This window comes from Zymoseptoria tritici, chromosome 1 (assembly GCF_000219625.1).
Source record: "Zymoseptoria tritici IPO323 chromosome 1, whole genome shotgun sequence".
In the NCBI taxonomy this organism is placed as follows: domain Eukaryota; kingdom Fungi; phylum Ascomycota; class Dothideomycetes; order Mycosphaerellales; family Mycosphaerellaceae; genus Zymoseptoria; species Zymoseptoria tritici.
Genome location: NC_018218.1, coordinates 2,441,709 through 2,458,426, shown reverse-complemented (window position 1 = coordinate 2,458,426; position 16,718 = coordinate 2,441,709). Strand labels below are relative to the sequence as shown.

Genomic DNA, 16,718 nt, shown 5'->3' with positions numbered 1-16,718 from the left:
TCATCGAAGTACCTTGCCTGTTAACCTGCTTCCTGCATGACACATCAATTGGCTGACACGCCGTGGTAAGTCCGACTCAAGAGAGCTCGCCGATGGACTTAATAAAGCATTCCCTTCTTCTTCTCGAGACCTTGTGCAACACCTGACAATCAAACTGGTTTGAAGCTGCTACGATTCTGTTCCCATCTGTCTCCTGTCCCGACTCTGACAATAGTGACTTGGTAGGTCACCTTGTCAAGCATGCAGGTAAAGTACTTGTACACGGACATGTGGGAATCGTAAGCCTACCTGCCCGCGTACTTGCACGCCTGTTTGGTCGTACTGCTAAGTTAACTGCACGCGTACACGCGCGGCTATTTGGCCAGTCTGCTAGGCTACTCGTACATGTACATGTAGTCCTATTTGGCCGTCCTGAGACTCTTGCTAGATTACCTGTCCGCCTACTTGTCCGCCTACTTGTCCGTCTACTTGTCCGCCTGTTTGGCCGTAATGCTGCCTTACCTTTCCATGTACTTCTACGCCTTCTGAGTTGTCCCGCTAAGGTGCTTGTCCGCGTACTTGCACAAGTAGTATTCAGGGTCGTGAATAGGGAGGTGCTCTAGGTAGTGCTCCAACTTGTGCTCTGTGTCGTGCTTTGTGTATTGCTACGGGTAGAACTTCAGATGGTGGAAGACGTATTTTCAAAAATGTACGTCGAGGTCAACTCCCTGTTGTAGGCCTCGAAACTACCAGTCGAGAGTCTAGCTAGTTTTCCCTACTTTGGATCGTGCTAGAATGGTCGCGGATTAGATACAACTGATCCCACAGATGAGACACATCACAAAGTAGGCGGATAGGACCCAGCTTCATCCTCTCTGTCCAGCCTTCTGGCTGATACGGGTTGGCCTTTCTGACTTCTCCACTCAAGCATTCGAGCGTGCGTTCGACGCAACCGTGCTCGTAGTCCGCAAGCGCCCTCAGCGCCACTTTTTGAGAAGCCACATCCGTCGACTCGGCCTTGTTAAATTCTGGAAAGTGAACGGAATTCAGGTTGCACTCGGCGGTATCCCGGGAAATCGAGCTGAAGTCATTATACATCCGATTCGTCGTGGCCAGGTGTCGAGAGACTGCAGCAGCGAGGTATTGCTCTGAAGGGCCCGAGAAACTTTCGAGCCCCTTGCTAAGCACCCCGGATGTCCAGCAGCGTACCCAAGCGAAGTTCAGAGGAGTCGAAACGTGGTCGGATGCAATGGTGCGAACCCAATCAAAATAAGAAAGATCGGTGCCAAACACTCGGCGCTTTATCGTGTCAGACAACGTCAATTTCGCAATAGGTGCACAGTGTTGTACTCACGCTACCTTCGGGCTGACTTCGAAATTTGGCATTGTCCGACATTTGCGTTGTTTGCGTATGGAGGAATTGACGGAATTCATGCTTCAGACGTCTGCGGTCTTGAGCGCTTGCGACGAGAATAGGGGCATGATTGAGGATGTACTTTGCAAATCGGACAAGTGGATGGTATACCTGAAATCTGATTAGCAAGCGTGACCAAAATCTGCTCACAACTAGGTTCAACGCACGTCCGGTCGCAGAAGGTGTAAGTCTGCCTCGTTGCTAATCGCTTCTCCAGTCCCAGTTGCTACGTCCCACGAGCGTTTGTCAACGCCCGCGTTTGCCAGGTTCCACGCCTCGTCCGTTGCGAGGTCGATCAGACGACGTAACGCAGGTGGATCGTGCTCGAACGCCTGAGTTGCTATACCCTCAATGAACTCGTCCACCTGTATGTTGATCAATGTCATGAATAGCATGTCGAACACAAAGTTTGTCGGCACGTAATTCTTCGACCGGTTGCTACAGCCCACCCACAGGAAGGGCAGCAAGTCGAAGTATGCGTCTTGGCTGACTTTCAACTCGTCCCTGGGGAAGACTTCCGATCTACGCGTACGTAGCAGGGGTAGAAACAGGGCAGCTTCCGTCAGAGAGAGCTTGATGACCAGGTCCGGCATTGTCGCACAGGTTTCGGTGAGCTTCAGAAGCGCGAGGAATGGCTTCGTCTTCCGAATACTTTCGTCAAGGGCGAGGGACCGGCCCACGTCTCCCGCGGCCTTCGGAGCCACGGTCATGCGGCGAGCGGCCAGAACATATGCTTCTCTGACGAACCTCAAGAAATATCGAGTCTTAGACGTCCAGCAGCGTCCATTGCCTTCGCCGGTACAAGCGTCGAGATATGCGATGCCCGAGTCGGTGGCATGCTGGAGCGCGGGCACGAAGTCTGTAATCATATTCAAAATCAGCATCGTCGGGAGTGACTGGTTCACATGATTGCTTGTGTGCTCCGTACCTGCAAAGAGACATAGCTGACGTGCGTCGGCGAGTGTCAGAACAGCATATGCCGTCTGCTCCGGCGAGTCCCCCCAGGATCCATCAGCATGCTGATCCATTAGCGTACGAGAGCAAGCCTGGAAAACAGCAATGGCAATCCTCATGCTGAGTTGAGACCCAAGAAGATCGGATGCAAGACCCGTGTCCACGTCACGGAGAAGAAGGGTAAATGCTTTGACCAGCAACATCGTCGGATAAAGATGGCACAAATGCTACGTCTTGGTCAGCGGACGGGTATTCGAATCCAGAAACGTTGTGAGGTATGAACCCATTTGTCTTTCATCCGTCCATTAGAACTCCACCAATAATCGCATATGAAGCTTGCTGTTTTGTGAATCTGCAACCCGTACTGGGGGTAGTCGTTCCACGCTAGAAGTGCCAGGAGAACATGGCAATTCGAACTGATGCTTCGATCTCGTTCCGCCGGCATGGTACCGAAGGCGTCCTTCTTTTCGAATCTCCGGATCATCTCATCTGGCGTTGTTCCTCCTTCTCGTCCCAAAAGTTTCATTGCCAAGAGACCTTTTGCGGTATCGTCGACATCCACGGTGCCCTGTAACGATGATCAATATCTGTGCGCCGATTAGAACACGGTGACAACATACTGGCGCTGCAATACAGGGTTAGTAACGACTGTAACGTTGCTGCCTTTGACCTTGGAATACACTCACCGTGTCCAATCACTCCGCCGTCGCCTTTGAAGCCGAGTTGAACAATGCTCGCGATTTGGTCAAGCGATGTGCGGTCGAAATCAGACAATACAAAACCGCCTTGCAGCAGTGTCGCAACGATCCAATTGAATTCAAAATGATGAGTCGGAAACGTTCCTGGGACGCCGCCATCGCCATGGCCTTCGCCAGCCCGAAGAACGTGTCGAAGCCAGTCTTCTGCTTCTGAGTCCCAGACAGTGGCATGCATCAAATATGCTGCTGTAGAGGAGGGCGATGTCCACATGGATCCATTGCGTAATTGAACTGCCGCGCGGTCGAAGTCAACCTTTCCAATGAAGGCCTCGAGGGAGTAGGATGCAGGAGATACAGGTGTATCGTACAGCATTTCCGTTCGGAATCGAGCCATCTTGGCAGCATGCATTTCTGAAAGCAACTTTTCGTTTGGAAAGGAGAAATGCATGGTCGGGTGTGCCTCTTTGAGATACTGAAGCAAGGCCGGGATGATTAGTTCCACGCCGATGTGGTTGGTGGCCTCCATGTCGGTCCAGGTTGCTAGTTGAGATTGGAGCGACTTGGAAGCCAGGTTGATGCAGTTGGCAAGCTCGTTGTCGCTGTAGAGACGAATCTGCAGGGGCTGCGCGGCATGCTTCAAAAGAGCGAGTAGTCCCGCAGCTGTGTTAAGAATTGCGACAGTCTGAGAGGAATTGTCGATGTGCCAGCTGCTTTGCGTCCGCATGAGATAGTGGAATGCCTCCGGGAAAAGCCATTGCTTCGTTCCTGCACAGTCTTTCGATATCTGTCCTTTCTGTGAGTTGAAATGCACTCGCGAGGACCCAACACTTTTACACGAACCATGGCTATCCAGGCTGTATCGTACACCTGGCAGCTAGCTGTAGAAAAGCCATACTTTGGGTCATAGCATTCCAAAGCGCGGGACACCAGTGACCGCGCGGCGTTGGCAAGTTCATCAGTGGCTGAACGTACGTCGATGGGTATGCTGCTGGCCATGATCTCTGTCAGACTGTCCAGAGGTCGCAGACTTGAGAGTGCAAGATCGAAAGAACGCAAGAAAATGCTGGATGTCATGGTAGTCAATGCCAGATACAAGCACCAGACGCCCTGGTCAATATGCCAGGCCATTCAAAGGGCAGTAGGGCATCCTGTGCAATGAACCATGATGTGGTCCTTGCGTTTACGGTTCCCATGCTGGCACTAAAGTAGTGGGACGTGGGTTGTGTTGAGGGTGTGCCTGCGGTGCACCGCCAGCAACACATATGAACAAAGCCAAATCTGCGCATATACACACTGCCATTCAAGCAGTCACAAAATGGCGTTCTGGACGTGGCGATGGAACGATATGAGAACTATGCTGCATTCGACCAACTTGAGCACGTCCGCAGTCACAAGATACAACGATAGTATCGAATCGGCTTTACTGGCATCCGTCGTCTTCATACTGGGTGTTGCTTGCATCGCTGCTGTGGTCCGACCAAAATCTACCATTGGAAAAATCCCGATCGCTGGACAACGTAGCATCTTCGAGCCGGACTGGTTTGCACGGCTGCGATTCATTCGCAGTAGCCGAGATATCATTCACGATGGATACAGCAAGGCAGGTGTCACCATGGGAAACACCTGCTCGAATACCGAATTTCTTGACTGACTCTACAGCAGTACCGGGACATCTTCATTGTTCGCAAATCAGGCACGGACATCGTGGTCCTGTGCGACCCAAAACTGGTGGACGAAGTTAGAGCCCAGACCAAAGAGAAGGCTCGCTCGGTGGAGCCCTTCCTTCACGACTTCGTGGGTGCATACACTGGCGGGAAGGTCTTTGCCGAGAGCGACCTGCAGAACCGAATTTTGATGCAAAAGGTTACACCCAACCTGGGCGCTTTCATACCGATCATCGAGGATGAGCTCCAGTACGCGCTCGATATGGAACTGCCCAAGACCGACAACACAGGTTGGCTGGAAGTTGACATGGTGTCAGCTTTCCCTCGCATAGTCGCGCGCATCATTGCGAGGGTACTGCTCGGCCCAAAAGGCTGCAGAAACGAGGCTTGGTTGCAAACAACAGCGAGATACACGCGAAATGTGTTTGTGACGGGCTTTGTATTGCGCTTCGTACCTCGTTTCTTCCGCCCACTGATCGCAGCACTGCTGCCTACTTATTGGGAGCTTCTCAGAGATCTGGCCAAGGCTCGCTCTATCATAGGTGGCCTAGCTTCGGACCGATCTTCGAACCCACAGGAAGATGTTCTCCAATGGATCATGGACGCTGCGAACGTCGACGAGCGCAAGCTTGATGATCTGTCACAGAGGATGCTGGTCCTGAGCCTGTCTGGTATTCACACTACAGCCATGACAATGGTCCATGCAATATACGACCTGTGTGCTCGGGCGGATGACTGCTCAATTATTCGCGACGAGCTATCAAACGTACTAAACTCCGGAAATGGCATCAACAAAGGCACGCTGCTTGAGATGCACAAGTTGGACAGCCTGATCAAGGAGTCTCAAAGGCTGAATCCAGTTTTCTTACTGACTTTCAACCGGATTCTTCCTTGCGCCGTGTTTCTTTCCAACGGAATTACCCTGCCCGCTGGAACGCGCGTTGCGGTGCCTCAGCACGCCATTCTGAATGATCCAGCGAAAGTCCCTGGAGAGAACCCACATTGCTACGATCCGTGGCGGTACGCGAAGCTACGCGAGGACCCAGACAAGGCACATCAATACCAGTTCGCAATGGTCGATAGCAAGAACATGGCGTTCGGATACGGAAAGTATTCGTGTCCCGGCAGGTTCTTTGTTGCCACCGAAATCAAGATAATACTTGCGCATCTGCTGCTCAAGTACGACTGGAAGCTTCCCGATGGACGCCGTCGACCTCAAAACTTTACGATCGACAGCGACATGTATCCTGATCTATCTGCACGGGTGTTGATCCGACGCCGAACGGATGAAGGTCCTTTGTCTTGAGCAGATGAGGTCCGGCGAATGGACACGCAACGATGGAGCGGTGAACGCTATTCTTCGAGATGAGTCCGCCGGGCGTAGATACTGCGCGTGAGGGATGCCCCAACGCGCAGTATCAACGTCTGAATGCTGGAAGCCTCAACGAGCACCGCGATAGAACGGCCTTCGGCTTTCCTCCTCTTGTCTAGGCTGCAGCGATGAGGGAGTCTTCACTCAAACCCATGATCCGGTACCATGTTTCCCGTCAAAGTCTACAATATGTCATTGACCCATGCACATCACATAGCCGTAGCTTCCTATTCCCACAACTTCTTTACCTTCCGAGCTACCTTCCGGGGGTTGGACGGTTCGATAGCGATACCCCTGTGCAATTACGGATCACGACATTACCAGCATCGAAATGGTGAGGACAGATTGCAAAGGGAGGTGACCAGCTCAGGGTCGGAAGGTCTGCTGCACCATACCCCTTGTCGACGGTCATACGAGCCGGCCAATGGTAATGATCTATACCAGGGGATGAACCATGTTCGTCGCACTTGGACCACGACGACGGCCACAAATAACCCCAAGCTCGAAAGCCTCTGTCGTTTCGGATTGACATGGAAGTCCGTGCAACTGACTGTTGAACGTTCCCGGTCACGACCCTTCCAAGGTCGACCAAGATCAGCACCTGTTCACAGTCTGACGAAGCCTCGACTCGTTTGTGGTTTTATCACCCGCGCCCATCATCAAAGGACCTATCTCAAGCACCGAGGAACTTCACGACAACATGCAGTTCATCAGATCCGCTCATCAGCAAGGAGCCTCTTCGATCCAAGGCAGCAAGACTTTTACTGGTACCGCGTACATTGATCCGGTTTTTGCGTCGGCCGACAACGGCGGCTGCTTCTGCGCAAACGTGACCTTCCTACCTGGTGCTCGGACCTTCTGGCATACTCATGAAAAAGGACAGATCCTCTCGGTCACCAATGGCGAAGGACTCATTTGCACGGCCGGGGAAGAGCCCAAACGCCTTCGCGTTGGAGATGTGGTTTACATTCCGGGAGGCGAGAAGCACTGGCACGGAGCCACGGCGACCTCGATAATGACCCACATGGCCATAGCCATGGGAGGTAAGCTTTTTCTGAAAGCGAATAGTTCCAAGCATTGTTGACGCTCGAACAGGCTGCGAATGGCACGAGGAGGTCGACGCGGAGGAGTACGAGAAAATCAACTCTTCAGGGTGACCAAGCAGCATCCTGCCCTATCGACGGCGCCCTAAACTTCTAGATTGATTACTACACCGAAATCGCTAAAACGGCTATTCTAAGGATTTAGTAATTTAGCGATATCGCTCTATATAGCACCTATATTAATAAACACTACGCTATATCGTCTAGCTAACGTAGATCCTTTATATATATACTACTGCCCTTACTATTAATACTACCGCCCTCGATATATATATACCTACTAAAACCCCTAACCTATAGGCCCCCCGCCGCTCTCGCCCTCGCCGCCGTCCTCGCGATCTCCTATACGATCTCCTATACGATCTTACTATACTACGGCGAACGCGCGATCTAGAGTACCTCCGACCGGAGATTAAGCTACTTCTTATAGTCTTAGGGCTAACCGCTAAAGACGTACGAGTATAGCTTAAGGCCGAGAAGAACGTTAATATCTCGAGTACTTCCTTTATAAGGTAGATAGCTCGCTAGGGAATATTAATAAGGCCGAGTAGGCTACGACTTAATAATAAGGGCGAGTAGCGTTTACGTACGTTAATTAAAGAGAAGTTCTAGGATATAGACGAGGGCGATGCGACTATTTACGAGATCCTTAAGCTTAAGGGATTTACTATATCCTTCCGGTAGTATATAGATCTCCATAAGAGTATAGGGTTATACCGTAAGATCCCCCGTAAAGATTAGCCGTTATACGACGAGATTATTAAGGGCGTCTTAGTTAGCGTAATCGTAGATAGAGCGCTAGATAACTACGGATACCGTAACCTCGCGAGGGAGATACGAAGGGAATATAAGCTTATTAGAAGGTCGGTTAACTATCTAATCTCTACCGATCTTAGTACTAATCTAACTAGGGATCGAATCTTTACTATCGCTAAACGCCTAAACCGAGCTCTATTCGATGTACGCCGTATTAGTAAGCGAGTCCGTATACGCTCGCATCTTCCGAAGGCTAAGGGTCCTAATTATATATAGTCCGTAGATATATACTATAAGCTAGAGTTGTTTAGTATATAGTTTTACTACTATATTAACGTATATTTACGTAGGATTATATAGGCATATTGTAAAAGGTGCAGTTAAGAATAGAGTAGCAGTATGAATTACTTTAGAACAGACTCGATTCGATACTCTCTCGGAAGGAGGAGATTCTACGTATCCTTATACTACAGGCGCAATCTAGCTTAAACGAGCTCAAAAGGCCCTAGTAGGGGTGCATATGCTACTAAGGCAGGGGATTAGATGCCGATTATCGGTATTCGGCGGAGGCAGATATAACATAGCCCCCCTCCTTGCGTAGAGCGTCGCGCTCTAAACGGTTTTACCTCGAATAAATTCTTTTTAGTGTTTGCCAAGTTTAATAGCCTAAGGCCTTAATTAGGGTCTACTGCGGCTTCAAAACCTAGGCTTGGATCCCTTAAGTTCTTCTCTTCTTTAACAACCTTATGCAGACTTAGTAAGTATAACTTAATCCTATCCGATAGCTAAACAGGTCTAAAAGTGCCCCCTTAAGGGGCATTTGTAGCCTATATAGTGCTAACGTAGCGTTTAGTTCCCTTCTAGCCCTATTTTCTACCGGACGACCTCGAATTTTATCGAAAAACCGCTATTCTTACTAAACGACCCTATCCGCGACCGAACGAGCCTATTATAACGCAACCCGCCTCTATCGCGACCTAACGCAAGCAATTCGCCGCTAACGGCATCTTTAAGGGCAATCCGTACGTTAACTGCCTTAATAAGCCCTTAAACAAGGCCGATTTGGCCTAGTTCTGCCTCTTTACGCGCGAATCGCCGGATAAGTAGGCAACTAATAATAAGGACGAATATTACCTAAAGTGTTATAATTGCTCTAACCGCGATTGTTTCTAGGTATATACATATAGGGTTAAAAGGGGGCTTTCGGGGGCTAATGTAGTTAAAAGATGCCGGAACTAGTTAAAGGCGACATTACGAGGGCTAATAAGCTCTATAGGGCCGCTATTGCCGCCGATAGTACCGGAGCGATAGCTGCGGCGGCTTGTTCGGCCTACAAGGCGGTCTACGTGCGCATTAAGGGATATATGTAGTTAGTTCGGGTCTATTTAGCTCCGTTAACCCCCTTTTAGGCGCTTTAACTCCTTTACTAGTGTTAATAGCCTCTATCTGCACTAAGGCAAGGCCGAATTCGACTAGACGGGACTGCTTATGCTCGGAAAGCGCAAGAAGTTGCTCGCTAAGGAGGCTATAAAGCGAAAGAGGGAGCTTGTAAGTATTTAGGTCCCTTCTTGCCCAAAAGTGCCCTACTAACCCTAACAGGGTAAAGACGTACCTAATACCCCCCGCAAGCGACTTATTCTAGCCTAAGGATCTACCGAGGACCGCCTAAGGCGTCGCGTTCGGGCCCTTTCAGCCGCTCTAGACACCGTCTATACTCGTACGGGCGCTAAGAAGGGCTCGAAGGCCTCTGTTATAGAGGGAGTGCTCCGTCTAACTAAGTACGACCTCTCTAGGGACCTTAAGCCTAAGGAATAAGCATATAAGCGCTTTTTCGTGTTTCTTTTGTCTCTTTTAGCCTCTTTTAGGCTCGTTTTAGGACTAATAGGCGCGGTAACGCCCGGGTTGTTTCTTTTTGCTACGACTTAGCGACTTATAGATTAGATAGAATTAAAATAACTTTACTGTGCTCGATTGTCTCTCGTTGTGTAATAATGTCGTCCTTAGGGGCCCGTTTAGCCCCTAATTTCCCCCCTTAGGATTTTATTAGATTAAAATTCTTCTAAGGTAGAGAAAATTTTTAGGTAACTAGGAACCGGACTAAGGAGTTAGTATAGTGTTAACTAGTGTCTTTTGGGCCTTAATAGTAACTAATAACGCGTTTATATATCTATCGTGCTAGTCTACCGCCCTTAATACCTCCCGTACTTCTATTAAATGCTCTTATCGTAGTAGGGCTAATATAAGTTGTAGGTTCCTAAGTGTTTTTAGACGCGGGCTAGTCCTTCTACGCGATCCTGTACATCTATCTGCCGTGTTGTTTCTTACGCTTTAGGATCTTGTCTACTACGTAAACGTCGGGTTCCTCTAATCGGATCTCCTTTAGGCTATTCTAGGCCCGTTCGGTAATTTTGGTAGGTTTTTCCTCCTCTAGTAGGGAGATGTAGAACGTAGGATGGATGTTTATCGTTTCCGGCAGTTCTAGCGTGTACGCGACGTCGTTTACGACTTGCTTGATCCTATATAGGCCGATATACTTGTAATCGAGCTTTTCCGACGGCCGGATAGACTTTAAATATCGAGTAGAAAGGTATATACGGTCGCTAACCTTATATGTTTTCGCAGTTTTGCGAGCATTATAGTATCGTACGTGTCTCTCCTATAACGTAGCTAGTCTTTTATATAGCGTTTTCTATAGGCCGATTACTCTATACGCTATTTCCGCCGTACTAGGAGCTTTGCCCTCTAATTAGGGTAGGTCGGGCTATCTAGCGGTAATTAGATCGCGAACGTTATATGCTTAGAATAGTGTTACCCCTGTTGTCGTATAGACGCTATCGTTATAAGAGAATTCGGCTACCGATAGTATCTATACCTAGTCGTCCTGTTCGTAGTTACAGTATACTTGTAGGTATTGCTCTAGCGTTTAGTTCTAACGTTCCGTCTAACTGTCCGTTTAGGGGTAATATGCGGTGCTTAGGCCCCTTCGGACCCTAAGGTAGTAGCAAAGCATGCTCTAGAACTTGGATGTAAGGATTAGTCCTCTGTCGGACGTAATTAACTTAGGAGTTCCGTAAAGGCGGAAGATTTCTCTTAGGAAGACCTCCGCGAGGGTTTCGGCGTTAATGTCCTTCCGTACGGGAATGTAGTAGGCCATTTTGGACCACCTGTCTATAACGACGAGGATTAAGTCGTATGTATGCCCTATAAACGTACTTGGGGGCAGATCGGTAATGAAGTCTAATGTTAGGTCCTCCTAGGGCCCGTTTGGTAGAGCTTCCGATCGCCGTAGCTTCGCCCTGTCGCATGTCTGGCAGCTGTTTACGTAGTCCTTAACGTATTTTCTTATGTCTGGCTAGTAGAACGACTGTTGTAACAGCTCTAGGGTCCGTTCAAACCTAAAGTGGCCGGCTAGGGGATCGTTATAGCACTAGCGGAGAGCTGCTAGGCGTACTAGGCCCGCCGGCACATACAGTTTCCGTTCGTAGAAGAGGAATTCGCCTTATATAGCCTACCTTTAGGTCTATTCCGGCGGATCCGGGTTATTTATAGCTAGTTCGACTATTAATACTATAGGGTTATGTTTTAGGCTTTCGCGTATTATATTAATTAGCGGGGAGTCTAATAATTCTTCTATTAGAGTACTTGCTATTATATACGTTTTGCTACAGTAGGTCCTAGCGAGCTGTAGATAGTAAGTTATAACTACTATTATAGACCGAACGGGGCTAGATTCGGCCGTTATTCCCTCGGACAGACCTAGTTAGTGCCGAAGGGTGTCTAATATAGGAGCACTGTCGCTTTCGTTAATCTACCGTTCCGAGTAGTCCCTATCTTCTAAGTCTAGGCGTCTGCTTACTCCGTCCGCGGCGGCATTAAGCGACCCCGGGTTGTACGTTATACGGAAGTCGACGTTTGATAGCTGCTCTGCCTATCTTGCCTGTCTTCGGCTTAGTTACTTAGTTATTATAAACTATTTTAGGTTATAATAGTCTGTTAAGACCTTAATTTAGTGCGAAGCGCCCTTAACGTAGTGTCTCTAGTGCTTAAAGGCCTCGACTATAGCGAGAAGCTCTTAATCGTGTATATTATAGTTCCTTTCGGCCGCGTTTATCTTGCTAGAGAAGAAGGCTACTAGGTGCTAGTGCATTTTGCCCTCCGTTTTATGCGGTTAGGACAGTACTGCCCCGACGGCGAACCTAGAGGCATCTATTACGACGCGGATAGGTAGTTTTAGGTCGAAATGCCGTAAGATAGGCGCTTTAATAAACCTAGTCTTTAATTGCTAGAATGCTTGCACTATGTTAGGTAGGAGTTCGAGGGGGACTAATTCCTCCTTTCTCTGTCGGTGTCCGCCTTTAGCACTATTTAGGCCTCTTTCTGTTAAGCGGTTTAGTAGGCTAGCTATACGGGAGAATCCCTTAATAAACTAGTAGTAGTAGTTCGTAAATCCGATAAAGATGCGAATGTCCCTAACTAAGGCCGGAAGGGGCTAGTTAGTAATAGCTTAGATCCTTTCTGCCTCTATTTCGACCCCTTTTAGGGTTACTACGAACCTAAGGTAGCCGACTTGCCGCTTAAAGAACTCGCACTTTAATAGTTTAGCAAAGAGTTAGTGTCTTCTAAGTCTCTCGAGGACTATCCTAACGTGTTTCTTGTAGCTTTCGGCGTCTTGTAAGTATATTAAGATATCGTCGAGGTATACTATAATATAGTAGTCTAGTAGGCCCCGGAGGGCGTAGTTTATATATCCTTAGAACACTGCTAGGGCGTTAGTTAGCCTAAATAGGACTACAGTATACTTAAAGTAGCTATACCTCGTCCGAAAGGCAGTTTTCTACTAGTCGCTCTCCTTAATTCGGATGCGATAGTACGCATCTCGTATATCTAGCTTTGTAAAGAACTTTGCCGGCGCTAACTAGTCTAGAGATTCTTAGACGAGGGGCAGGGCGTATCTATTCTTAATAGTAACGGCATTAAGGGCCCTATAGTCGACGCACAGGCGTAGGCTACCGTCCTTTTTCTTTACAAAGAGGATGCCTACCCCCGCTAGGGAGGTCGAGGGGCGGATCTACCCCTTCTCTAGGCTGTCGGCGAGGTAGTTGCGTAGAGTCTCTAGTTCTGTTATAGAGAGGTTGTATAATAGGCCGTATAGGGCCTCCTTGCCTTCTTCGAGGTCGATACTAAGCTTATTCGGCCCCGTCTTAGGGAGAAGGGACTCGTTTCCTTCTGCGAAAACGTTTACAAAATCCGAGAATTCGCTCGGAAGTTCCGGTTCTTTTAGCGCGTCGTCTATACGTTAAGCGGCAAGGGCCTAAACGCGCCCCGAAGGGATGCCAGAGGCGTCCTTCTAGAACTCTTCGGGTAAGACGAGCCTAACCGGCCTCTATTGTCTACCTTTTGTCCCCTTCTAGGTAACGCTTTTGCAAATAAAGTTTACCCTCGGGTTCTATCGTTCTAGCTAGGGCATGCTAAGGACTAGTTAGAACCTATAGATTCTTCCGACTACGAAGGTTTCTACATATCCTCTTATATGTCCTTAAGTGTCCGTTACTTTAAACGGGACGCGGCATTCTCCCTAAACAGCTATCCTCTAGCCGTTTAGTGCTACGTATTAGGCTGTTTGCCCTAACTCGGGGCTTAGGCCTAGCTCTTTAGCTGCTATGTTGTTTATAAAGTTGCTTTACGCTCCGCAATTAAGCAGTGCTCGGAGTGTCTTAGTCCTATTAGGACCCTATATCTCTACTTTAAGGCGTATTAGCCCTTCCCCTATAGTTCGGGGAATTCCTCCTAGCTCGGCAGCCTTTCTTTAGGCCTCTAAGTACTAGACTTAACCCGCAGCGGTTAGAGGAGATCTACTGCGGGCTCTCCCTTTTCCTAACTAGTCCTTATTAAGGCATTCCTAGCGCTAGTAGCCCTCTTTGCTATATATCTAGTAGGCGGTAGCTAACTTCTCCTTATTAGCCGCCTTCGGGGGGGTTTTAGCCCTTCTCGGCCTACTCGGGGGCTTGTTGTTTTTATTTAGGCGCCTTCCGTTAGTCTTATTAACGGAAGTCTTCGCTAAGCGCTTTTTGTTAAATTCCTATATCTGTCGGTACGATATATTAGCTTATTCCTCCGCATCTACGAAGGTCGTAAGGGTAACTTAGCCCTATTCGAGCCTGTTTCTAACCGCTAGGGTAAGAGCTCCCTTAAATTTATAGATTATCCTAGGAATGTCGGTATAACCGATCTTATCCTACTATTCTTTTAGGTAGTTTATTAGCCCGGTTAGGGTCCTATCGCCCTATTTAGCCTCTTTAATGTTGTCTATAGCTCTTTAGGTGCATTCGTCTTTCGTACCTATAGAATCTAGCATTACGAGCTACATATCGCTCTATATTAGCCGAACAGGTACCTTATTAAGAAGGTAGCGCTTCTAGTGCTACTTTTAGGGTCTCGCTATCTATTCTTTAGCGAATTCTATCTTTTCTTCGTTGGTAGCTATACTAGCCCGGTTAATTGCTTAGTTAATATCTTCCTACTACTATTCCTAGTCGGCGCGGTTCTTTCCTTCGAAGATGTAGGGATTCCGGGCCTTTAGGAGCGCGTTCTTAGGGATAGATAGCCGAACTAGGGCATTAGGTAGGACAGTAGGGATAGATCCGTTCTATACCTAGGCGATATAGTCCCTTATAGCCTTATTACGTGCCTAGAGAAGGCTAAGCTAGAGGAGGCGCTCCTATCTAGCGGTAGCGGCCTCTTCCTTACGGATTTGTTTATTAATATCGTCTTCTTCTCCCTTAGGTAGAGTGTCTTCTTCCTATAGAGGGTTCTCCGGTTCTTCTTTGCCCTCGTTAGCGGCATCCTAGTGCCCGATAGGTTCTTCTAGGTTTTTAGGCCCGCCTTCGGCGTCTTCGTCGTCGCTAACGGCAGTCTAAGTAGAGGTTTCTATAGTATCCGGGTCGTTAGCGGGTTCGTTCGCCCGGCGACGGGTACTCTTGCTCCCTAATAGGCCGGGACGAGACGAAGCTATCTCGGAAGTAATTCGTCGTACTGTAGGGTAGATCGAATCGTGTATAAAAGGTGCAGTTAAGAATAGAGTAGCAGTATAAATTACTTTAGAACAGACTCGATTCGATACTCTCTCGGAAGGAGGAGATTCTACGTATCCTTATACTACAGGCGCAATCTAGCTTAAACGAGCTTAAAAGGCCCTAGTAGGGGTACATATGCTGCTAAGGCAGGGGATTAGATGCCGATTGTCGGTATTCGGCGGAGGCAGATGTGACACATATATTAGTACTATAGCTAAGACGAAGTTCTCGGTATTCTACTAATATCTTAGCGTAGTAGATAAGCTTAGGCGAACGCCGTAGGTACGCTTAATCTCTATATTAATCTCTCTACGATCTCGCTAATATATATAGATTCTACGTACTAACTATAGCGTAGAGACTCCGATAATAGCTAATACTTATCTATACTTTCGCGAGCACTAGGAGGGCTACTTACTCCGCTTTAATAAGGCGTTCTAGTATATAACTAGTAAGGGCAATAATACTATTAAGCGCTTCTAGGGTCTTAGTATAGTAGCGGCGTTTAATCGATAGCGTAACTTCTTTATTAAGCTCCGTAATACTCGCCTTTACGACGAGGATTAGAGGGCTAACTATATAGCCTTCCTTACGATCTACGTACCTATCCTTCGTTTTACCGTATAGCTGTTTATTACGAGCTATAATAGCTACCGCATTCGTAAGCACCCTAAGATCCCTAGCTATATTAGCGGCATCCCTAACATCTTATATAAGTATCTAGAGCTTAAGGGAACCGAGCTATATAGCATCGACCTCGATACGGAGTATCTATAGGTACGAGAGATAGTCGACCTTAAGAATTAATTCGGTAAGTCCCTCTATCGCTCTAATAGAGATTACGCCGAGATAGTAATAGTAGCCGCCCTTACTAACGTCTAATAGATCTTATCGCCTACCTACCGGATAATACTATATAGTTCGTAAACGGAGCCCTTATAGCCGGTAGATTCCCTACTATACTAGACGGTTATAAACTTAATACTAGTAGCGATAAGCTCTATATTAATGTATACCTATACCTCCGCGCTATAGCCGCGGCTTATATAGCTACCGGTAGTAAGCTTATAGAGTTTAAGACGCCGAGGTAGGGTATAGGTCTATAGCTAAGGGACCGGACAAGGTAGGTATTTATAGAGAACGGATTCCTATTAGATAAGTAGTTAGTATAAAGATTACTATCGAGATCGCGGTCGAGATTATATATAACTAGCTCGTCTATTAGGAATAACGTCGTAATAAAAACTCTAAGGCCTTCCCCTCTTCTTTATCTATATCCTACGCCCCTTTATGCCCTCTAGATTATCGACACCTATTGTTATACCCTAATATATACTATTATATATATAAGTTACCCTTAGTCGACCCCTAACGCTACTATACCTCTATTTACTAAGTTCTACGAAGAGGGTAGTACCCTATATGTAAACCTCGTTAAGAACTATAGTAACTACGGCTACGACCCTCCTACTACGAGATTAACTAAGAGAGCGACGACCGCTACTCCGGCTATCGCTATAGCGCTAGTCGAGGTCGGTACTAGCACTTACTAAGGCTTTAGCGTCTTATAGTCTAAGCGTACTAATCTAATCCGATAGAGTACTACGAAGAAGGCGGCTAGGAGCTTCCCTAATACTAGCGGTCGTAATCTACTAATAAACTATACTTAGTAGGCCGCTACGGCGGCTTTAGCGACAGATTAACG

At 47.8% G+C, this 16,718-nt stretch overlaps 3 protein-coding genes across 3 annotated transcripts; 2 read left to right on the top strand and 1 right to left on the bottom strand.

Moving 5' to 3' along the window:
- Nucleotides 1-673: 673 nt before the first annotated feature.
- On the bottom strand, nucleotides 674-4,041 carry MYCGRDRAFT_65882 (diterpene cyclase-like protein; the record flags this gene model as incomplete). The annotated part of the gene is made up of 8 exons (XM_003856168.1): nucleotides 674-1,271; nucleotides 1,330-1,583; nucleotides 1,667-2,252; nucleotides 2,322-2,574; nucleotides 2,631-2,915; nucleotides 2,968-2,972; nucleotides 3,034-3,829; nucleotides 3,886-4,041. 8 exons carry the CDS (start codon nucleotides 4,039-4,041, stop codon nucleotides 745-747), a joined length of 2,862 nt encoding a protein of 953 aa, XP_003856216.1.
- Nucleotides 4,042-4,399: 358 nt separating this feature from the next.
- CYP-58 (putative P450 monooxygenase) lies at nucleotides 4,400-6,015 on the top strand (the record flags this gene model as incomplete). Its single annotated transcript, XM_003857388.1, has 2 exons — nucleotides 4,400-4,651; nucleotides 4,705-6,015. The coding sequence occupies 2 exons, from the start codon at nucleotides 4,400-4,402 to the stop codon at nucleotides 6,013-6,015; spliced, it is 1,563 nt and encodes a 520-aa protein (XP_003857436.1).
- Nucleotides 6,016-6,781: 766 nt separating this feature from the next.
- On the top strand, nucleotides 6,782-7,238 carry MYCGRDRAFT_89270 (uncharacterized protein; the record flags this gene model as incomplete). Its single annotated transcript, XM_003857389.1, has 2 exons — nucleotides 6,782-7,124; nucleotides 7,177-7,238. The coding sequence occupies 2 exons, from the start codon at nucleotides 6,782-6,784 to the stop codon at nucleotides 7,236-7,238; spliced, it is 405 nt and encodes a 134-aa protein (XP_003857437.1).
- Between the last annotated feature and the right edge of the window lie 9,480 nt (nucleotides 7,239-16,718).